Source organism: Mauremys mutica, chromosome 1 (assembly GCF_020497125.1).
Source record: "Mauremys mutica isolate MM-2020 ecotype Southern chromosome 1, ASM2049712v1, whole genome shotgun sequence".
In the NCBI taxonomy this organism is placed as follows: Eukaryota; Metazoa; Chordata; order Testudines; family Geoemydidae; genus Mauremys; species Mauremys mutica.
In genome coordinates, this window is record NC_059072.1 from 332,058,408 (window position 1) to 332,082,690 (window position 24,283).

At 39.8% G+C, this 24,283-nt stretch overlaps 1 protein-coding gene across 1 annotated transcript in view; it reads left to right on the forward strand.

Moving 5' to 3' along the window:
- The window catches only part of ANGPTL5 (angiopoietin like 5), a 39,329-nt gene extending 16,229 nt beyond the window's left edge, over nucleotides 1-23,100 (forward strand). Inside the window, exons 2-9 of the mRNA XM_045019372.1 lie at nucleotides 620-855; nucleotides 2,788-2,935; nucleotides 3,726-3,829; nucleotides 4,265-4,358; nucleotides 5,545-5,645; nucleotides 11,245-11,365; nucleotides 20,306-20,491; nucleotides 21,928-23,100. Coding sequence (XP_044875307.1) covers nucleotides 757-855; nucleotides 2,788-2,935; nucleotides 3,726-3,829; nucleotides 4,265-4,358; nucleotides 5,545-5,645; nucleotides 11,245-11,365; nucleotides 20,306-20,491; nucleotides 21,928-22,247 — 1,173 coding nt within the window. The 5' untranslated portion in view covers nucleotides 620-756 and the 3' untranslated portion in view covers nucleotides 22,248-23,100. The remainder of the gene's footprint in view (nucleotides 1-619; nucleotides 856-2,787; nucleotides 2,936-3,725; nucleotides 3,830-4,264; nucleotides 4,359-5,544; nucleotides 5,646-11,244; nucleotides 11,366-20,305; nucleotides 20,492-21,927) is intronic.
- The last annotated feature ends 1,183 nt before the right edge of the window (nucleotides 23,101-24,283 follow it).

A 24,283-nucleotide genomic window follows, 5' to 3' on the forward strand; every position in this document is an offset into this window, starting at 1 on the left:
AGTTTTCCTGTTTTTCAGATTTTTAGGCACATCCACTGTTGGAAATTTTTTAGGAATAAAAATTGTTTTTCTTGAATTATTTAAAAAATTAGTCCATTCAAAATCCCTTTAGTGCTAGAGATGTTCTAGCACTGAGTTTGAGGGATCTTAAAAGTCCATTAGTCCCCTCTATAAACAATTTTCAATATAGCACAAATGGTAAGTTTTTATAAAAAGCCAATCTCAGATTTTTAGCTGCAGTGCATTTTTATCAGTTTAAATTTAAAACCAGAAAACCTACATACTGTATTCTGAAACTGCCTCCTTACCCATAGATATAGCACTGCTAGTACAAAAATATGGACAGTTTTTTTCTAGGTTAAAGTGTTTATAAAAGGATTTAGACACTAATTAATCATTTTTTCTTTCAACCAGTCCAGCCCACTAAATACAAATAAACATGTTTGAAGAGCAACATTTCCCAAGACCTATCACAATCCTAATACAATGTAAATGTTAATACATTGGTTGTGTCATATGCAGGTACTAAGCAGTAATTGCTTTCAGGGTCAAAACACTGTATTAAGTGCAGTATATAAATCTTCTATTCTATGAATAAAATGTGTTTTGTTAAATCCAGGCATAAAAGGACTAATGTGCTGGCTGCTATTTGTGCTGTACACATTCCCAAATACTTGACTCAGGACTTCATAGTGAACAAGCCTTTCCACAGAAATTTGAAACCTGTTGAAGCGTTTGCATTTCTTCAAGTAAAAGATGATCCAGTTTAGTCCAACTTCATTGATCTGTCTAAATATCATTTTTTTCATTGGGGGTGAGACTGTGCTAGGTAATGTCAGACCCTGTTCTACTAAGGTAAGGTTTTCAATTACATTGATTTCATAAGATAATTAACGCAACTGAATAGAGGTTCTGAACAGTGAGTGATGCTTTTAAAATGTAGATTGTTTTATCCTAGATGGATTATGATGTATATAAAAGTTAAGTTTCCTCTGAGAAAGAAAAAAACTCTGTTAAAATTGCAGCAAGAAAATTAGTTCATTAACAGTGAAACACAGAAACATTCCTCTTAACAAGTGTTATTTGAGTTTTGAATCTTTTAATTTATATGTTCCAGAGTAACTCCATTTCTTCGGTAGAATTACACAGATATTTATAGCCATATAATTGAGATCAGAATCTGACCCTTTGTCTTTTAATAATTGTTTGCTTTTGTTTTTATATAAATACTGGTTAAAAATAATAGATTGACCCTGTGTAATTGAACATGGATGTTGGTTAATACCAATAGCCTGGTTGGTAGCCAGGATGAAACCCTGCTCCGAAACTCTGGTTTTAACTGTTACATAAAATTGCTTGCTTCGGTTTGTGATTATTTTCAACTGAGAGTGGAGTCTGCAGTCCAAGAAAGATACAAATTTATCTGCAGAAGAGACACAAGATACTCCTAGTAATTCAAGAGATTTTCTAAAACCCGTCAGTTCACAATATTTTGTAATTTTTGCTTTCACTTTTAAAAATGAAAAACAGGTGCTAATGAAAAACTTATTCAGTATTATGCCACTGTTGTCCTAGTGCCAGAGGGAGGAATCTGGAGCAGGAGGGGAGGACCAAAAATGCTTTAGAAATATTCAGGAATAAATTAGGTTTTCCTTTAAAAATCATAATACTATAAGAATCATGCTTCAGTTTGCACAACACAATAGACAATCACTATACAGTGTTGTAACAAAACAATGACATTTTAAAAACATCAGTCTTTAGAGGGCAAAAAAGGAATCTGGAGAAAATGTTTGGAAAGTCAATTGCATTTTTTCCTTTCTGCAAGGCAGAAACTAGTTTTGAGTTTTTACCTATATTGTTACAAGTAACACCCCTGGTTATCACAGCCCAAAGGGATCAGAGAAAACATGTTTTCAATTTGTTTACTTTGACAGAACTTTGTGAATAATAAGTTTCCCCTGTTGATGGTGTGGGTTTCACACAGCAACAGGGGAGTGAAAAACATTTTAAAAGTGTGAACATGTTAATGTATAACCACAAAACCCTATGGGGGCAGTGCCTTGAAACTGTTTTTGACCCCCTTTGTTTAGAATTGGCTAGATTTCAAGTTGATAGTGTCCATTTAAACTTTCTGCTCGAGGGAAATTAAAGATATTTTGCCGATGTGGTTTTTGATTGTAAATATGAGCTGTCTATATGGTTAGAGTTTATTGACTTCTTAGCTGGGTAGAGATATGCATCTATCTATATGTCAGTATTTGCCAGGTTGAGGTCTACCTGATGAATTTGTACTATGTACTAGGCAGAGTGGGACTACAATTGTGAGTAAAACGGGATAAGCCTGAAGACCTGCTTCTTCACCACAACATAAATAATTTTGTTTAGTTGTGGGGCTTGACTGCTAACAAGGACTATTGGATGTGATGCTTGCTATACTGTGAGCAGTCCCATTGACTCTAATGGGATTGCTCATGGCAGCAAGCTCTAAGCATAGCAGTAAATATTTGCGAGTTCAGGCCTTAGGTTTACAATGCCAGGAGGTGGAAGTAGCTCACCAGCCAGTTCTTAGGAACCTTTTAAGACTGTTTTTAAACGTCTAACTTACTTCTGGCTCAATCTTCTGGGGAAGCTTCTGAGCAGGAAACACTCAACAGTACCTGGGCTCAAACCTCTATGGTCTTTGCTTTGAGTTACTAGCTGGCAATTATTGTCTTTAATTTTTTACGACAAGGATAAAAAGGCAAATTCAAAACATAATCTGTCTTCCATTATTTGGTATAACAGGGTACACTCAATGGCAGTGCTATGCAAACACCACCCAAGACTGCAGAAAAAAATACATCAACAGCTATTTCAAAACAAAAGGAACAATGCCTTGTGCCATGTGATATTCAAGCTAAAATGTTACGAGGAGAAAAACATTACATGTGCCGTATGTATTCCTTAAGAAAAGCCTTTGGGTCAGCAACAAACTCACCTGTGCTCTATGTCCCTATAGCAAACTGTATTTACTTTTGATTCTTCCCAGGCACGTGGGCCAGCTCTACACCTAGCTACTCAGTTTGGGCACCATGCAGAGGATTTACTGATGGGCATAAAAGGGCTGAGATAGTGGTTATCCTTTGTGCAGATACCCAGGTGGAAGAGGACTCCTTGTGCTCTCTCCCCTGCCTTGTCAAATCCCGCAGAGCCTGCTTCAATCTGCCATAGAATATTCTAACAGGTCGCTTATCTTTTCCATGTCTCTTTTAACATGCATTATTCATCTTCTGTCTGTCTTACATTTAGGTCTATTGGCATGTGAGCAAAGCCCAGAAGCATGAGTGTTGGTAGATGAGCAAAAGATTTGAAGCTGCGGTGACAGAAAACCTTAGATATCTATCTGTCTTTTATTTGCATTTGTATTTCTAAGGTATCATTCACATTGGTACCTACGAATGCTGTAAGAGGCTGAGATTCATCCTTGTGCAGAGAGCCTTTCTGAAGGGACAGATCTTCTGCAGAATCAGCACAGCTCCACTGAAGTCAATGGGGCTATGCCAATTCATGTCTCCTGAGGGCCTAGTCCAGAGCCCATGCACCACTTAGGTCTCACTTAAGCCCCCTAAAATAAGACATCTTTGGTGTTCACTTAAACTTCATAAAATAAGCATGAAGTTTATGCAGCTTAAAATGGTTCTACAGTTTTAATATGGTAGTGGGTGACAATATCTCTTTTTTAGGAAATTTGCAGAACTCTCTTGTTGAATATGCAAGAAGTACAAAAAAGCTGATAAGAAATATGATGGATGACCAACAGTCTTCTTTGGATTATCTTTCTAATCAGGTACTAATTTTTATTTATAATATGAAAATTTATTTTCACTTAGGACACACATTAATAGTTATTGTGTTACTGTGGTAAATCTAAGTATTAATGGCATGTAAAACGCTGCCATTCTTCTTTGATAGTGTCTAACAACCGTTATGCACTCACTTTGCACAGATATAAGGCTCCAGCCCAAGTCCCATTGAAGTCCTTTGAAAAATTTCTCTTGACTTAAGTGGCAGTTGGATCAAGTCCTAAATGATTGCTCAAATACAAGGCAGTGGAAAATCAGGCACTCAGCATGGCCTATGGATATGTAAAGTGTGCATCACCATGCATCATAGAAATTAACTACAGAACATCTGTATAAGGGAAGAAGCAAGTCATAAGACTTCAGTTCTCAGTGCTCCAGTCTAAGTGTATTTAAACTCTTGTTTACTTCTGAATTTACAGGTGAGTGAACTTATGAACAGGGTCCTTCTTTTGAATGCAGAAGTTTTGAGAAAACATTTGGATCCACTTCCTTACAAAGCAGTTCAGTCTCATGGTAAGTATTTTTCTTGTCTAACCTTTACGTCTTTTCTCTTTATCTTTATAAGTGTCCTGATAAGGAAATGAGAAAAGCAAAGTCAAGAAGATATGAGATTTACAGGGCCGGTGCAACCCATTAGGTGACCTAGGCGGTCGCTTAGGGCACCAACATTTGAGGGGCGGCGGCCGCCCTGGTCGTCGTCGGTATTTTGGGGGTGGGACCTTCCGCCGCCTCTGTCGGGGGTGCCATTTTGGGGGCGGGACCTTCCGCCGCCTAGGGCGCCAAAAAACTGGCAGCGCTCCTGGGGATTTATAATAGCTACTCAGAAGTGATTTGTACTGCATAAGCTTTGGAAAACTTATGAACTGTTTTAAAATCTTAATTTTGCAAAAGTACTTTGGATTCTTTTTAAAGAAAACTTACGCCAGATGGATGATATTTGTGGAAAATATCAGATTTGCTGTCACACAGGTGCTGAGTCCCTTCTGAATTGGGGATGCAGGGTTGTTCAGCACATTGCAAAATCCTGCTTCCTTATTCACACTGGGTGAAATTCATGCCTGTGCATCTGGTAAAACACAAGACCTGTGTTACACTTAAGCCCTCCTTGTTCTGATGCTTCCAAGGAGAGGAATTTCACCTCTAAGCAGTCCCATTGGGTTCTATGAGGCCGCTCACTTGAGTAAGTCAAGCAGGATTTGTCCTAATACGTTTAAGCAAAATATTTTTGATATATGGTATGATTTAAAGGATTTTTAAACTGTAAATCTAAATCTTTACAAGAGGGGGTCAGCAATTGCTTTACATAAAGGGATTTATCTTGCAGCCATTACTCAGGCAAAGCTTCCATTGACTCAATATGATCTTTGCCTGAGTAAGATTTGCAGGATCAGATCCATGGTGTGTAATCTTCTATGCAGTGCTAGTTATGGTTAGAAAGATCAACTGCACATAATGCTTTTTTTTTGTGTGGAAAGTTCCTTTTTCTCTATTCTCTGCCTATTTCTGTCTTACCACATTCCAGAGAATTCACATTTTCAAAATAAATCTCTGATTAAAGATAATTTTGTAATTTACTTGACAACGAAATTTAATTTGAGATCATTCATACATTTACATCTAAGTGCTTTCCTTTTGTTGCAATCTGTATTTGTTATTGCAATGTTTAACCTAAATTATATTGAATAATTTTGTTCTCTAGGACTGGATTGCACTGATATTAAAGATACCATAGGTTCAGTTGCAAAAACTCCCAGTGGTCTGTACATAATCCATCCAGAAGGATCAAATTACCCTTATGAGGTAATAAAATTATCTCACATATTGGACAGACTTTACTTGAAAATATGTATATAGAATATGTTTAATAATTTTAAAGTATTTTCCTTGGATATTTCTCATTGTGTGAATAAGAATTTATATTAAGAGCCATCTAAGTGGTTCTGCCATAATTACAATCTTGAAATCTTTCCCAGTTCTTGCAAAGAAATATAATCTCAGATACAGAGCCATATTCTCTCTTTTCAGATACAGTGAAAACCACCTGGAAGAAAAATTACTATCTTAGGTACTTTATATGGCCTCATCAGCATAATAGCCGAGTGCTTTATAACACCCCTCGTATGCAATGTTGTTGTAGCTGTGCCAGTCCCAGGATATTAGAGAGACAAGGTGGATGAGGTAGTATCTTTTAATGAACCAACTTCTGTTGGTGAGAGAAAGACAAGCTTTTGAGTTGACACAGCACTCTCTTACCAACAGACATTGGTCCAATAAAAGTTATTTCCTCACCCACTTTGTCACCCTCATAACACACCTGTGAGGTGGGGGAAGTGCAATTCTCCCTATTTTACAGGTGGGGAATTGAGGCACAGAGAAGCTAAGTGACTTGCCTAAGGTTTCTCAGAAATCTGTGGTAGAGCAGAACCTGATCTTGAACATTCTAGGCTAGTGCCATTAACCAATGAATCATCCTTATCTATAAAAACTCCACATCATTCAATGAGTGGAAAAGCCATTGCTTTTTTGCTCTCCTCCTATGAGTGTGAATAAAAGGGCCATGGAAGGGCCATGGAGCATGACTAGACAATGGCACACACCTGCACAAAGACTAAGGAACTGAAAGAAATTCTGTCCCCACAACCAGAGATGTCAGGGTATTTTCTTGTAATCTTTATTCCCTCTATTAGTTTCTCAAAACTGACAGAGATGCTCTCTTGCAACATGGACACTGGGTTCCTCACTGTGGCTGCATAATCCTTCCTTATCTAAGGGCAGGGTACAGGAGTAGAGGAAGAGTTAATGCTGCATTAAGCTATGTGGCCTTTTGCAAGAAAATTTAGGGCCTCTTTCCTTGGGAGCATACAGGGCTGCGGTTTCCTAGCTGCACTGTCCTTTCCCCCCAGCAATGTGAATTTTAAAACCCTCATCAGTACCTTGAAGCCTATGTATGGTTGGTTATGCAATGCAAACAGCTGTCCCTTCCACCCAATCCACATGTTTCCACACTTTTGCTCTTCTCCGTGTCAGTGGGGGAGGTAGTGGGTGAGGAGGATAATGATCTTAGTTCTGATTCTGACCTCAAAGTCTGGGTAAAATTGGAACTCGCAGAAACCAAACAGACTAAATTCTTATTTTTTTAAAAAGAATATTCAATGTCCAATGTTTTTCTTTTGTTTCTGCTTCTGGGTGCTCTGTTTTAAGAAGTCCATATGTGTTAGCTGAGATTTGGCATTGCATCTACAGCCTTTCCACTTTAATTTTGCATATACATGTCTGGGATATTCAGTTATTGGAAGAAGAATGGAGGACAAAACAAATACTACACTATAATACCTAATTATACACACACCTCTGCTGTAACAAAACGGGGATGGGGGAAGCAGGTAGAAATGTCCCGTCCAGCCCTAGCCAATTGGTACCCGTGATGGGGTATATAAACCGCACACTGGGATGGCAGGGGTTGAAGGACAATACTTGGCCCAGCTACCCCCACCCCTCTAATCTTGCAGAGCATGCTCCAACTGGAGACAGGGTTGAAAAGGGAAGAACCCAGCTCAGAAGGCTGGAGAGGAGTACAGACCTATGCTGCAAGCTCATGCCAAAAGGGGCTAGAGGTGCCCTGAAGGACTGTATGAGCCTGGCTGGTGCTGACAGTTTGGTTTCCTTTTTCTTTTTCCTTATCTGGGACCAGAAACAGAGGGAGCAGTGACAGGAAGCAGCCCAGGGAGGATAACTCAAAAGGTCCCCCCCCCACCTCCAGGGGTCAATGCTACTGACCCTCCTAGGAGCCTGGGTTGGAGTTCGGTGGAGTGGGTGGGCTGGCGTTACCTACCACTACCCCCTGACTGAGTGGATGCTAACCACTAGGCCACCCACCCCACTGAGGACCCTACTACTGTATCCCACAAAATAGTCACAAAACTCTGAGCCCAAACCTGTAGTCCTGTGCAGATAAAACTGTCATATATGGCAAAATCTAATGAAAGGGCTAAAGAAGGGCCTTGGGAGCCCTCAAAAGTAACAGAAATCTGGTTCTTCTCCCAGCTGCAGAGGCTACACAGTGTGTCTGGGTTCCACCTGGTACTAAAGAACTTTGTCTTTCAGTAGTTCTCTCACCGTAGTGTAGGGGATGGGGCTTAGGACAAAAAATGTTTTACCCAGAATCACCAGCCAACTCTACGCATGGAAGTGGACTGCAGAGGCCACAGATGCTACTAAAGCAGAGGTAGTGTTCACAGAAGCAGTTGCGTTAATGCTCCACAGATTGTTGTGAGGAGGATTCTCTCTGTCCCAATTCCAGGCAGACCCACTGCACAAACTCATGTATTCCAGGCTTTCTTCAGGAGTCAGGATTTGGCTCTGAAGTGGAGGGTTCCAGCTGAGAAAACTATTCATGCCTTTTCCAAAATCAGGTGTTTACTGGAGGAGATCTAACTATTACCTCTCAGTGAGAAAAGAGATTACTCAGTCCATTTGCTGTAACTTTTGGCTTCAAGTGGTTAAATTATGACCTGTTTCAGAGCACAGTGCAAACACTTCTGAAATGAAAAAGTTCTTTTCACTTCAAATGCATTTTTGACACTTTTCTACATTTTGCGCTTACTGCCAATATCTGAAGATGTGGGAGACATCAAGTAAGTGGGGACATTCCTTAAAATACTGACAGAGTAGAAGACAAAGGGAAAAATAGTCATAAATTAATTATAACCATGAAGGAACAATAAATAATGAGAACAAAACCTCCACTTACAGAAAAGTATCTCATTTCGTGTCTAATAGATGTCACACAGATCTGAATGCAGATCATGCTGACAGGATCTCCCTGAGAATGTCCAAAAGTATGTGTGTGTGTTTTATTAAAGAATCAGCAAAGAATCCTGTGGCACCTTCGGATGCAAGAAGAAGTGGGTATTCACCCACGAAAGCTCATGCTGCAAAACGTCTGTTAGTCTATAAGGTGCCACAGGATTCTTTGCTGCTTCTACAGAACCAGACTAACACGGCTACCCCTCTGATACTTATTAAAGAATGATATTAAAGGGAAAATATTTTTATGTAAAACCACCAATGTGATAAGGCATAAAAAGAGCAAAAGACAAACACACGCGTTTGCAATTAAAGCTTAAAACATAGAAGAACAAAAGTCTCAAGGAATTAAGACATAAACCTGTAGACAAAATAACTCATAATTCATTTCTAAGGCACTCATAGTCAAGAGCTGTGGAAGGCTTGTAAAACATAACTAAATGAAAAAATTACAAAAAAGACAGTATGTCCCAGTAAAAAAAACAAACAACCAAAGCCAGCATAAAAGTATTCATTTCAGTAACCAACTGTCCAACAACAATAAACAAAAAGCCCCTCAAACGAACAGGAACTAAAATAAAAACAAAATATCTTTAGCCTTGTCACAGTTTTTGGGGTGACTGTAATTGTTTCCCTCCTGTGGTCTGCTCTAGAAATGCCATCACCTCTCTATGGGTAGAGAATTGTATCCTTCTCTCTTCAGACTGGGGTTTTTAGGCTGCCCCTGTAGCTCATTGTGATTCTCCCAGCAAGCAGATCTGACTTGCTCTAGCACCTGCATTGTTCTTTCTTTCCACAATTTAGGGCCAGCTCAAAGCATCCAGGAAGTTGACTTACTCAGCTACCTGAGATTCAGGAATCCCCAGGTTATAGAGATTCAGCATAGTGAGCTCTGCTATCCCCTTCCTGGCTCTAGCATAAGGGATGTTTCCAGAGGAAAGAGGGCCTGGAAAGGATGCTGCAGTGTTCCTGCAGTCCCTGGTTGCAGGAAAAGCCACTTGGGGACATAAGCAACTGGGTGCAGCAGAGTGCAGCCCTGAGGCTGCTGTAACTTGTGTTGAGGTCCAAATTGGCTCCTATCCAGACTCAGGCTCTGGGAGTGGCAAAGGTGACCAATGTTACAACTCCTCTCCTTTGCTTTGCTGTATGCTGCTGTGGCACAGCTAAGGATCTGGCTCATAAACTTTCTGCTGCTTTCACTCAGCAGAACATGGAGACAATTTTCTAAACTCGCTCCAGGATTCCTTCCTTTACTTATATTATTATCAGTTACTGAGCAACAGCAGTGTACTCAGTACTTACCCTTGTTGTCATGAGTACTCCCACTGACTTACAGCTCTAAGGAGTTAAGCTCCATTAGTGTTAGTAACATTTGGAGCCTAGAGATAAATAGGTCACTGTCTGCAACTGCCATTTTAAGCCCTGTGATGATTAGACCTCCTTTGAACAAGTTTAGGTGACGCGGTGTCTAAAATGGTGCACACTGTTCTGCACTAGGGCTCCTAATGTTGATAACACCTGTGCAGCTGAATTAGCATTAGCTATAGTGGGAAATATTTGAAAAATATCTTTAGTGTACACAAGCCCTGACAATGGGTGAGTATGCCAATATTTGAGTCAGGTTATATTGGGGTTCAAAAAGTTTTGAACATCAGGAGAAAGTGAAGCACATGATGTGATATTCCCTACTGGGGAATGTGATCTCGCATACATTGACTCTATCTCTAACACACACTACAGCATAAATTTGACTAAGGTACCAATCCAGCAAAGAACTTTAAGCATGTGAGTAGTCCCACTGCATTCAATGGGACTACACGCTTGCCTATGTTAAGCATGTACTTAAGTGCTTGATTGGATCAGGATCTATTTCATGCAGAGTTTTCCATCCCACTAGGGTGAATTAGTGTGATTCTGATATGTCTGAAAAGAAGTTCTTTCTTTACTTCCTGTACCTGGTGAGTCCTTCACTTAGGAGTCTGTGTTTCCCGTGCATAACAAACAATACTGGAAAGGAAAAAAAAATCTCAGATAAAAAGTTGTTTGGAAAACTAAATTAAGAGGATCAGTAGGAAGCAAAGGAGGAAAATGCACAAAATGGTGATGAAATATTTGTCACCTTTAATGTCTTTTTCCAATTTTGTTCTGCTGAAGTAGAAATGTAATACTGAATATTCTTGTACATATATGTAATTTTGAACATTATTAATACATACTCATTGCAAATGTTTCCAATTCAAACAGAGACAAATACAAACATAGTATAATGTTTATTGGTGTGTGTGTCTGTGTCTACACACATACTTCCCCCAACACATCTGATAATATATTTATTCATATATATATGTAAGGTGGTTCCACTAGTTCAATAATTCTCTGATCAAGCCTTCCAATCAATTAAGAGGCAATATAGAAATATCTTATAACATTATTGGTTCCAGTCATTTATCTTAGAGTACTTTTTCTGATACATTTTAAAGGGATGTTATTTTGGAAAATGTCCTGGTTTTTAAAAGTTATTTTCCATGTTGCAGCTGCATCAGTAAGTGGTTCATCAGAGGATATTCACTAGCCATTCACATTTCTGTTTTAGGTTTTGTGTGATATGGATTTTAAAGGAGGTGGATGGACTGTGATTCAGAAAAGAACCGACGGGATAATTGACTTCCAAAGAAATTGGTCAGAATACCTGGATGGATTTGGAGATCTTTCAGGTACTAATTTAATATGTTCAAGAGAGAAATGTTCTAAATTTTCCAGATTCTAAGTATATTTTCTATTGTAAAAAAGGGCTTTGGACCCAATCATGATGTCCTAATGCTGGCGACACTCCTATGACAGGTCCCCCCTGGGGTGCAACCTGGAGCTGGGGTACCACTGAATGCTCTGTCTCACCAGCCTGGGTGCCCTCTCACACCGTGCTGCTGGGACAAGCTGCGGACCATGCTGAGTCCTGCACTCACGCAAACTTTTACACAGGCAGGGATCCGCGCAGCTGCAGTTACATGAAGGCTTCTTCCCAGCTCCACAGCCTCGGACCCCAGAGCTGTATTGTCTTGCCCTGTTCAAAAGCCTGACCAGTATACATTTATTACCCAGTTCGCCCCTCCCTCAGTGTGGAGAGGCATGTGTATAAGCCTTTGTTAACTGAGCTGAGATTTTCCCCCAAGCACTTCACTCAAACCACACTGTTTTTAGGTAAAATATAAATAGATTTATTAAGTACAGAAAGATAGATTTTAAGTGATTGTAAGTGATAAGTGTACAGATCAAAGAAGATGACTTAGGAAATAAACAAAAACACAATCTAAATTATCTAAACTGGATAGGATTTGAATCAAGCAGTGTCTCACCCTGTTAGATAGTACAAACAGCCCACCAAGCTTCCTTACAGAGGCAGGCTTCCTTCTTTCCCTCCTGGGGCCCCCCTTCCCCAGTTCAGTCTTTGTTCCTGAGGTCTTTTCAGGTGCTGTGTTGCAAGAGGAGTGAAGCCTCATGATGTCACTTCTCCCTTTTATATATTCTTCCAACTTGCTGGAAGGATCCTTTGCTGTGACATATGTCAAATAGTCTCCCTTGGGTATGTGCTATCTCTGAGAGGTTTGTATTGTATGCCAGTGGCAGATTTAGAGTTAGTGGGGCCCTGTGCGCAGCTTCATTTTCGCCCCTCCTCCCCCCAGGACCCAGTCTATATGGTTTTATAAAAATATGCTAATGAGTGAATATAATGTAACTGGAATATGCATCATACAAAAGGTCTCTTGTAAGGTATCATTACAAAGCTTATAATCTACTGAGTGTGATCATCCTATATGTATAAATGTATCACTCTTGTATCTGAAACTAGAAATATGAAATATAACTCTGAGGGCCTATTGTAATTATGCAAAGTGTGGGCCATTAATGGTGGTTTGGAATTTTGATGACTCCCTTTAACCAGGACAATTGTCTGCAGATGGGTGTGTTTTACCTGTAAGTCTTCCTGTATATGTGTGTGCTGGCAAGTGGGCAATGAAGTCTTGCAGTGACATGTGATCATGTCACCTGAACTGGAATCCATCTTTAACCTGGTGCATTTCCATTGAGAAGGAGGGGGTGGGTACCCAGAGAGGGACAAAGGATTCCTGCCTTATGCAAAAGATATATAAAGGGGTGGAAAAGAACAAGGTGAGGGGAGGAGCCATCATGAAGAATCCCCTAGCTACCACCTGAGCTGGAACAAGAGCTGTACCAGGGGAAAGAATTGTGCCCAGGCCTGGAAGATGTCCAGTCTGAGGAAAAAACGTACTGAAGCATCTCTGAGGGTGAGATTATCTGTATTCAGTTTGATTAGACATAGATTTGCGCATTTTATTTTATTTTGCTCGGTGACTTACTTTGTTCTGTCGGTTACTACTTGGAACCACTTAAATCCTACTTTCTGTATTTAATAAAATCACTTTTTTCTTATTGTCAAAGTTTCTTTCCCCACTTTGAACTTTAGAGTACAAATATGGGGACCTGCATGGACACTTTTAGCTTAATTTCATAGAATCATAGAATCATAGAATCTCAGGGTTGGAAGGGACCTCAGGAGGTCATCTAGTCCAACCCCCTGCTCAAAGCAGGACCAAACCCAACTAAATCATCCCAGCCAGGGCTTTGTCAAGCCTGACCTTAAAAGCCTCTAAGGAAGGAGATTCCACTACCTCCCTAGGTAACCCATTCCAGTTCTTCACCACCCTACTAGTGAAAAAGTTTTTCCTAATATCCAACCTAAACCTCCCCCTCTGCAACTTGAGACCATTACTCCTTGTTCTGTCATCTTCTACCACTGAGAACAGTCTAGATCCATCCTCTTTGGAACCCCCTTTCAGGTAGTTGAAAGCAGCTATCAAATCCCCCCTCATTCTTCTCTTCTGCAGACTAAACAATCCCAGTTCCCTCAGCCTCTCCTCATAAGTCATGTGCTCCAGCCCCCTAATCATTTTTGTTGCCCTCCGCTGGACTCTCTCCAATTTATCCACATCCTTCTTGTAGTGTGGGGCCCAAAACTGGACACAGTACTCCAGATGAGGCCTCACCTCATTTACTATCTTAGATCTGGTAAAGCTGCCACCAGCCAGAAGTCAGTGTCTGGCACACTTTCTGTCCCCCCAAAACCTTCCCTGGGGAACACAGATCCAAACCCCTTAGATATTATCACAAGGGGAAATTAACCATTCCCTCCTCCTTTCCCCCCACCAACTCCTGATGAGTCCAGACCCAATTCCCTGGATCTTAAAACAAAGAAAAATCAATCAGGTTCTTAAAAAGAAAGCTTTTAATTAAAGAAATAACATAACATAAGAACATAAGAACAGCCGTACTGGGTCAGACCAAAGGTCCATCTAGCCCAGTATCTGTTTACCAACAGTGGCCAATGCCAGGTGCCCCAGAGGAAGTGAACCTAACAGGCAATGATCAAGTGATCTCTCTCCTGCCATCCATCTCCATCCTCTGATGAACAGAGGCTAGGGACACCATTCTTACCCATCCTGGCTAATAGCCATTTATGGACTTAGCCACCATGAATTTATCCAGTTCCCTTTTAAACATTGTTATAGTCCTAGCCTTCACAACCTCCTGAGGTAGGGAGTTCCACAAGTTGACTGTGCGCTGCGTGAAGAACTTCCTTTTATTTGTTTTAAACCTGCTGCCTATTAATTTCATAGAAATAGAAAGGTAAAAATCATCTCTGTAAAATCAGGATGGAAAATACTTTACAGGGTACTTAAATTTATATAGCCCAGAGAAAACCCCCTCTAGCCTCAGGTTCAAAGTTACAGCAAACAGAGGTAAAAATCCTTCCAGCAAAAAGAAACATTTACAGGTTGAGAAAACAAACATAAGACTAACACGCCTTTCCTGGCTAGTTACTTACAAATTTGAAACATGAGAGACTGATTCAGAAAGATTTGGAGAGCCTGGATTGACGTCTGGTCCCTCTCAGTCCCGAGAACGAACAACCCCCAAAACAAAGAGCACAAAACAAAGACTTCCCTCCACCAAGATTTGAAAGTATCTTGTCCCCCTATTGGTCCTCTGGTCAGGTGTCAGCCAGGTTTACTGAGCTTCTTAACCCTTTACAGGTAAAAGAGACATTAACCCTTAACTATCTGTTTATGACACTTATTAATTAACTCAGAGTATGTATTAATACCTGGGTGAGCAAACAGCCGTGCATATCTCTCTATCAGTGTTATAGAGGGCGAACAATTTATGAGTTTACCCTGTATAAGCTTTATACAGGGTAAAACGGATTTATTTGGGTTTAGACCCCATTGGGAGTTGGGCATCTGAGTGTTAAAGACAGGAACACTTCTGTGAGCTGCTTTCAGGTAAACCTGCAGCTTTGGGGCAGGTAATTCAGACCCTGGGTCTGTGTTGGAGCAGACGGGAGTCTCTGACTCAGCAAGACAGGGTGCTGGAGTCCCGAGCTGGCAGGGAAAGCAGGGGTAGAAGTAGTCTGGGCACATCAGGTGGCAGCTCCCAGGGGGTTTCTGTGATCCAGCCCGTCACAAGTCTCCCTTGGGTATGTGCTATCTCTGAGAGGTTTGTATTGTATGCCAGTAGCAGATTTAGAGTTAGTGGGGCCCTGTGCGCAGCTTCATTTTTTGCCCTCCCTCCCCCTGGGACTCAGCCAAGAAAAAGAACATTCTCTCTTATCTCCCCACCCTGGTTTTCGTTCTTTTTTCCTTCATCTTCCTCCTATATTATAAGTAATAGGAAGTAAATGAAAATAAGTGAGGTACCTTGATTGTTTTTGTAGTCTAACTTTTTTTCCACGGACCACTTAGAAATTGCTGAGGGTCTCGGCGGATCACTTAATGATCTTTCCAAATGTTGTTTGTACCGTTAGCTAACTACTGTAAAGTGCTTTGGGTAAGAGTGCTTTATAAAAAAAAACTTAATAACCTTTCCTCGCTCCACCTGAATGGAGTTCTTGAGAACTTCTGGTCTATATGAAATCTTGTATTTGCATTATGCTAATGTGAAAAATGGGTAAAAATAAAAAGTATAGATGATGCATGAATGGAAAAATAAAAGTTAACTTCCTCTGAAGAAATTTTCAATTTGAAAAAAAAAATTCAGATAGCTTTTTTTCTACACTTTTTCTTTACAAAATTATCAATTAAGTCATCGTAAGTAATATTTTGTAAAGACGCACTTTCAATTGTCAATATTGCCAAACTTGTCAAATGTTCGTATTTTGCAAATAATTGTTAACTCTTTTCAATACAGAAAACGAATGTTCACTAGAAGAATTTGTGACCGGTATTTTTAAAAATATTTTCAGAATGGTTTCTATATTTGGAAAGGTTGCCTGCAAACCGTCATGTTCAAGTCTATACAAATCAACTGGTGATCTCGAAGCACAGACCTCATCATTTTCTATAAAATGAATTAAATGTTTCACTTCATCTTCAAAAAGATTTGTGTCTATGTCCTCTGGGTAGAATTCACTTAATTTCTTACTATAGTGGCTTTTAGCATTTTCATTCCTAGTTCAAAAACATGCAAAATAAATCAACACTTTTCTTTAGAGATTCACCTCTACTCTCAATTGTACTATTATTGTGTCACAAATAACATTGACATCTCAACAATGATCTTTTCTTTCCCTTTTAAATTGATTTCATTGTCTCTAGTTTCATAGAAAAATAACTTCCTGGTTTTTTTAGGCTTCTCGTCAGACATATCAGAGGAACCTATATTTTCTGTTAATGTTAGTGCCTCTGCTTCCACCGAGCTATAGTTATTTCGAACTTCCATGACAAAACTTTTAACTGAGACTAACAATTGTGCAGCATTCAGTAAATTTGTATCAACCTTTTGCAGGAATTTTCTGACAGCATTCATTCTTTGAAGTAAACGATTCCACAAAAAAGTGAAAACAGCAATATCATACTTTTCAAACTATATTGCTAAGGATTTTGCTTCAGTTTCTGCATGCGTTTTTTCAGAATTTGATGTGATTATGTCTAATAAGGTTTTCTTTATATCATCATAGCTCATTTTCAAAGCCAAACCAGCATCTGCATGAGCAGACCACCTGGTGTCACAATTTCTTTTGATTGTCAAATGTTTTCCATTTGCCTGCTCCAAGCATGATTGTAGCATACTTCACCGATGTGTGGAAACTGAAAAAAAAGGCATACACATTTTGAACAAAGTCAAAAAAATGTGTAGCTCCCTCACAAGATTTGGCTGCAGCATTGCAGATTAAATATAACAAATGGCTGGAAAATGGTATGAATAAAGCACAGGGGCTTGCATTGTTCAGTCTTGCCTGTAGACCTGAATATTTTCCTGCCATATTTGTGGCGTTATCAAAGCTCTGCCCACAACAGTTTTTGATGTCCAAACCTAAATTTGCAATGATTTCCAAAACAGTTGTCTCTAGACATTCAGAAGTGTGGAATTTTAGCAGGACAAAACAAAGAAATTGCTCTACAATTTCACCATTGGCGGTCACATATCTTAAAATTAATGTTAATTGGTCTACATGACTCACATCTGGTGTTGAATCGACTATTATGGGATAGTACTTGGCATCCTTTACTTTATCAGTGAATTGGTTTCTGAGCCACTCTTCTATTATAGTGATGAATTCATCGTAGGTTTGATGTGTTAAAAAGTTGGATTTCCCTGAGCCACAAAACTGATAATTTTTCAAATGTTCTTTGAGAAAATCATCAAATTCACTAAGATATTCAAAGCAGGTTAAAAAATTACCTTTTCGATTTGACAATGATGACTCATTATGTCCTCTTAGAGATAGTCCCAAAGAAGACAGCAAAGTGATCATGGCAACAACACATCTCAGCACTTTCCTCCAATAAGAACACTCCTTTTCAAACTCTGCCGATAACACAGAATCAATTCTTCCAGATAATTTACACCTTTGAACGAATTTACACGTAGCATTAATATGAGCTTTGGGAGTTTCATGATCAGCAATATGTCTTGCAATGTTTCTCCAAGTAGAGTGCCCGTTGATGAATGTTTGCTTTCCTTTACTATGGTCAGGGAATAATTTGCAAACATAACAGTAGACTGCCTTAACAGTTTCAAAAAAATAAATAAATAAAATCAACCAATTTCTCAGTTCTGTCATCCCATTTTTCTTCATCCTCAGAAAATGGGACTCATGAAGACCTCTAATTGCTTTTGACCTCCAACCTCATACTCTTTTCTCAAATTTTCCATATTATCTACATTTTTTGGTTTATTTTCTAAGAAATATTCTATCATATCCAGTGAAACAGATTTTGGCCATAATGCAATGTCTTCAGGGTAGATGTCTTCCCTTACTTTGACAAAATTACCAATACATTGTAGTTCCATTGTCACTTCAGAGTCCACTTGTTCAACTTTTGCAGTCATTGTGGTATCCCCACAACTTGGCAAGTGATCATATAATTCAGATGTTTCCTCACCCATACTTTTTGATGAATGTCCACTATTCAATACTTGAAGCTTTTTAAAATAAGATGATAAACTGTCGCTTAGCTTAGTCTTCTTGCGTTGCCTTCATTTTTTTGCGTTTTTGACTGCCAGACTCATACTGTCACTTCATTATTTCTAAAAAACTGACCTCAATTTTAGGCCAATTAAAAATGTCTGAAAGAGCCAGGGCGTAGCCATGGGTGGGCCTGGGTGGGCCTTGGACCACCCAATTAGGTTTAATGCCAGTGGCACTGGAACATTTTTAATAGTGGGGGTGCTGAAAGCCAGACCTCTGTCCACCCCTGGCGCAGGTCCAGACCTGGGCACGGGCTGTGGGGTGGCAGTAGAGCCCGCAGAGCACTGGGTGTGGGGTGGCAGCTGGGACCCCACATGCCCTGGAGGCATGAGTGGAGCCACCATGGGGCTGGAGAAGGAGACACCAAGATCTTCATGGCCAAGGACAGCTTCAGGCACATGGCGGCCCCACGCTGTCTGGTCCGGAGAAGCGGGCAGAGATCCATGTAGGCTGAAGACCCACCTGAAGGTGAGGAGGGGGGATACGGCTCCATGAGCAGCCACCTCACTGCCTCCGCACACTGATCTCTGCTCGCCTCCCCCGGCTGCTGGGTCCTTGCAAAGCAGACAGCTGTGATCCCCCTTAGCTGTGGCAGCTGCACTGCAGCCCCAGTGGCTGGGCTCGGGCCCTACCTGTCTCCCCAGGAGCCCAGGTGGTTCTGGGCTCCTAACAATATGTTTTAACATAAGTGGCATGGGGCGGCAGCCGGGACCCCGGACGTGTGGCAGCAGAGCCCTGCATAAAATGTGGGGGTGCTACAGCACCGCCCACATCCTTTGTTCTCGCACCTATGTTTTGGGGCCCCCTGTCATTGAGGGCCCCGTGCCACAGCAAGGTATATTTTGGGGTAAATCCGCTCCTGTTGTACACAGTTCCTGAGGTAATCCTTGTGAGTGTTTGTATTCTCCTCAATGAGACAGCCGTGTTGTTTGGCCTTTTTATTGTTGTACCTGAAAGGCTGCTTGTGGGTGTTCCCAACCTCACAACTTAGCAGGATATTAATGTTCAACAGATTAAGACTTTTAAAATGATACCTCACAAGGCATACTTTGTATAAAACATATCACAATTATGTATTAATATGGTGAATTTGGGGTGCAGAGTGTCTCTTTGGGCACACTCTGTCACAACTCCCACTGAATTCCAGGGATTTTTAGCTGCACAAGGGCTGGAGGATCAAGTGTATTTTCCCCCCATTCATTTCATACTTAAAAAGGCTCTGCTCTTTTTGCTTATACTCCAGTTTTTTTCTCCTGAAGCAGAGCCCAGGTCCTGTAAAATTTCATTCCAATAGCTGCAAGTTTCTGAAAGTTGTGAGCAAATGAAAAGATCAGAAAATGAAAAGTTCTGTGTAAGGACAGCTCCTCCTTCAGAGGAGTACCAGGGCTTGTTCAAGGAAGGAAAGCTCGCAATTTTTCAGCTTCATAAACAACCACAACCCATGCTGGACAAACTTTCATGGCCTAAGGCTCATAAATGCATCACACCTCAAACATGTTCTTATCAAGAGGGTTTGAGATTTGATGTGGCTCTAATTAGCAATGTTACTATTAAGATTGACACTGGATTATGTGTGGCCAAGCAGACAATCCACCCAATTTTTTGTACACCTGCAGTGTATACTGCAATTTAGTTCTCACTTCTGTATATATGTCACCGAGGCCATGTCTACACTACTGGCTAAATTGGAACTGCTGTGATCGATGCAGCAGTGCCAATTTAGCGGGTCTGGTGAAGACACACTAAGTCGATGTGAGAGCACTCTCCCGTTGATGTCAGCTTCCGCCTCTCGGGGAGGTGGAGTACAATGTCGATGGGAGAGTGTCTGAACTAGCGTAAATTAGATCAACTCACAACGTTAGTGTAGACCAGCCCTTAGTAAGGACATGTTTACAGGAGAATCTAGTTAATAGATTTTCACAATGAACTAGAGAATCTTCTCCTCCTTCCTAAGCCTTTTAAGTAAGCATGTTCCTTTCAACCAGCACAATATTCATTACTTTTGGTCTAGGAAGGGAAATAGAGTGGGGAAAATGGAAGAGATAATTTTGCTTCTATAGATATTTTTTACAAAGTTTATGTGATTTATATTATATTTTTTTCACAGGGGACTTTTGGCTTGGACTGAGGAAAGTTTTTCATATAGTAAATCAAAAAAGAACAAACTTTATGCTTTATGTGGGTTTGGAATCTGAAGATGACAGATATGCCTATGCATCTTATGACAACTTTTGGCTAGAGGATGAAGCGTGTTCCTTTAAAATCCATTTAGGGCGTTATTCAGGAACTGCTGGTAAGACCACGCTCTTAAGTATTAAAATAAGTCTGTCTAAAAAAGGTGGAGATGATGAAATATTTAGTTAGGATAATATGAAAAATGTCCGTTTCTAATTTGTGTTTTTCTATAAAATAAATTATTTCTGTGCATGATGAATTTTAAAGTTGTGGAAGTGAGTGACTATTAATGCTATGGTGATTGGTTGGATTAAGGTTTATTTTTTGTGTAGGCATAATCCCCCCCATCCCACCCCAAGAAGGAATTTGAGTAAATTCAAGTTAAGTGTGAGATATATTATGCAATAAGGGTCTGATTCTTTAGCTGCTCGGGGCCTGATCTAAAGCCTACTGAAGTCAATAAGAGTCTTTCAGATGTTAGTCACGTTATTTAATGGACTACTGGAAGATGCTTCGATGCCATGCTGATGAGGGTGAAAAAAAAACTGAACAGAATAAATGAAGCCCAGAGTGTGCAGAATTTCCATTGATATCACTGGCAGTTCTGTAAATGTAGTGGATGAAATCACAATTTAAGTACTTGTATTGAAGAAGAGTTAAGGCCATTCCAAACGGGTAAAGGTATGTCAATTTTCTATTAATGAGCCTACATTACACTTCATCTCATTTCAGCCCTTTTGTTTTCCTGTTTATTAAAATGTATCAGTATTCCTCCAAAACTATACTAATGGTTGCTCACTTCTCTTCACATGTTGTCTCTCTTGGTAGCCAGCAGTAGACAGTCCTTTGTCTTATTTAACCTGATGTACTTCTTTGTGGGAAGTAGTATTTCCTGGTTAAAGTACAGGACTGGTAGTCAAGAACTCCTGTGTTATAATGAAAATAGTTTACAGATTGCCTCTCTCTCGGGGGCCTGAGCCACTCACAATGGACCAGATTTCAAAAGTGACCTCATATTTTAGATTCCAACTTGAAACAGCTCATCTGGAGCTGTGGTTGCTCAGCACCTCTGAAAACCAGGCCTTAGGTGTCTAAAAATGGGCAATCAAAATTAGAGGCCACCACTGAAAATCTGAATCACAACCTCTCTTTTTTCTGTTTCCCCATCTTTTGTTTCTATTTTTGAGGACAGAAAGCTCTAGATTACATGCATGCTAAGTACTTATTGTTAGAAAGCCACATTAAAGCCATGATCTGTTCTGACACTTTTCAAATTCTCCTGCACTTCTCAGTATTTCTCCTGGTTTCAGTAATAACTATTCCTTTCTCTCCCTCTCTCTCCAGCACATAACTCTACCTCTCCCCCTCTCTCTCACACACACAGTTGTGGTGTCATGCCACAACACATCACCCTGGATGTTTGAAGAAATGCAGCTTTCCAACAAAAGAGGATTAAAAAAATGCAATTTATGCATTAATTATAGGGCTTTGCTTTTGTACAAAAATAATTATCTTAACATTTATGGCAGTTTCTTTCTGGTCTGTTTCACTCAGGTGATGCATTTCGAGGATACAGAAAGGAAGATAATCAGAATGCAATGCCTTTCAGCACTTTTGATGTAGATAATGATGGATGCAACCCAGTATGTTCTATCCAAGAGCAGCCCGTGAAGAGCTGCAGTAATTTCAGCGATAACACTGGCTGGTGGTTCAATCAGTGTGGCCTTGCAAATCTCAATGGTGTTCATCGTTTCACAGGAAAGTTTCTTGCAACAGGGATTCATTGGGATACATGGGCAGAGAATAATAAGCCAATCAGAATTAAATCAGTTTCAATGAAAATTAGAAGAACCTATAATCCGTATTTCAAATAGCAGCCTAATAACATAGAATTATAGCTCTTTTAGCAATTATGCTGGTTGATATATCAGCATAATCTTAAAGCCTCTCACTTGTAGTTAAATAATCCAGTCTTATGAATTATGTTAACTATTTACATACAGTACTACTTTGTTAACTGCACTTTTCAGCACTACTTAATCAATTTTATTTCCTTTATGAAATTATGCCTGATGATATTATACTACCATATGTCAGTATAGCTCATGGGTTAGCACCCTCACCTCTGAATGAGAAGGTCCTACGTGTAATATTTATCATATGAGCACAAGGCTTTTCACATTCATTAATCTCTATTCAGCTGCCTCTTATGAAATTCTCAGAACTGATGGCAGCATTTTAACACACACATCTTTGCATTTTACATTTTTTTCAAATAATAAAGTGACAGTAATGCTGACTTTTGAAATTAGTTTCTCTGCATATCTGAGTTGCCAAGAAACAATCAGAAAAAAAATCTATCATCAGTAAAATGCAGCAAAACACATGTGTGTCATTAAGATAATTTAGAAAAATACATTATTTCCTTTATCTGGCATAAACTTCCAGACTCCTGCAATCCTTACTTAAGCAAGACTCTCACGGATTTCAATAGAAATCCCATTAAAGTAGGGTCAACATGGTCAAGGATACTTTCAGATCTGATTTGTAAACTAGTTAGGCATGCACTTCCACGCCCCAAAACTATAGCTCTATTTTGCACTCAAAAATGCATGGCTGATTTCTTTAACAAGTGAGTCCTTAATATGTAAAACAGATGTAGGGCTTTCTAATGGCCTAAATTATGAATTCACTAAAAATGAATGCATGCACGACATGCCTGATCACCAACAGAACTTGTAGGAATTTCAAAACGTCTTTGAAATTGTAATTTTTGGGACTATGGACCTGATCTCGCATCTCTCACTCTATAGAAGTGCCTATTAAATTAAGTAATCTGGATTGTTTGTATTTTTTTCTGTCAGTAAAAATGCAGGGCTATCAATAAAAATATGAATATTGTCAGAGCAAATGTTGTTTCAGAGTCTGGCGTCCTTGTTGCACAAAGTATTTGTCCCTGTTTCGTCCGTCTTTTGCTTCAGTTTTAATCAAGAGTAACTGTTGTAAGCAATGTTGTAAACCTAAAAAGGGTGTCTATGGGCCACATTCTCCATAACCTTGGGCCCTAGGTTATCATTTACATCTGTAAAAAGTGAGTGTGAAACATGATCTGTTCAGAAAGGTCATGTTTTACACCTTCTTTCCACAGATGTAGATAACTACACAGAGAACAAGGCAGTGGGAAATCAGGCCCCGTAGGTGTAGACAGTCACATCTAAATGCCAGTTATCTTCAATACATTTTTAATCCAAACCTTACAGTGGATTCTGATCTCAATTACACTAGTCACCTGTCCCACTGTATAAACACAGAACTTTAAGACAAGTGACAACAGGTGTAGACAGACAGATAGAGGAACATAAGAATCAATGAGACAATACTGGTCAGCACACCAGCTGTCTAACTGGTGTCAAGTTTTTTGTAGACAACATGGCAAAAGAGAGATTTGAGGAACGATTTAAAGTGGGGCAATGAGTTGGCTTTGCAAATATTTACAGGGAGCTCCTCCCAAGTGCAAGGGGCTTGCATGGGTGAAAGCACAAAGGTTCTTGTTTGAAATTGTAACAAGTGGGTGATGAAGGCTGGCATCTTTGGGCAGGGTGGAGGTGGGTGTTAACTTTCATTGATGAATAGAATTTAAGGCCAGAAGTGACCATTGGATCATCTAGTCTGACTGTGTGACCCAGGCCATTACATTTCATCCAGTTACCCCAATATTGAACCCAATAGCTTATGTTTGATTAAAGCATAATTTGTGTTTTGGCTAAAGAATCTTCCAGAAAGGCATCCAGTCTTGATTTGAAGACGTCAAGAGATGGAGAATCCACCAATTCCCTTGGTAATTTGTTTTGATGGTTAACCAGCCTCATTTAAAATATATTCTGCCTTATTTCTAATTTGAATTTTTCTG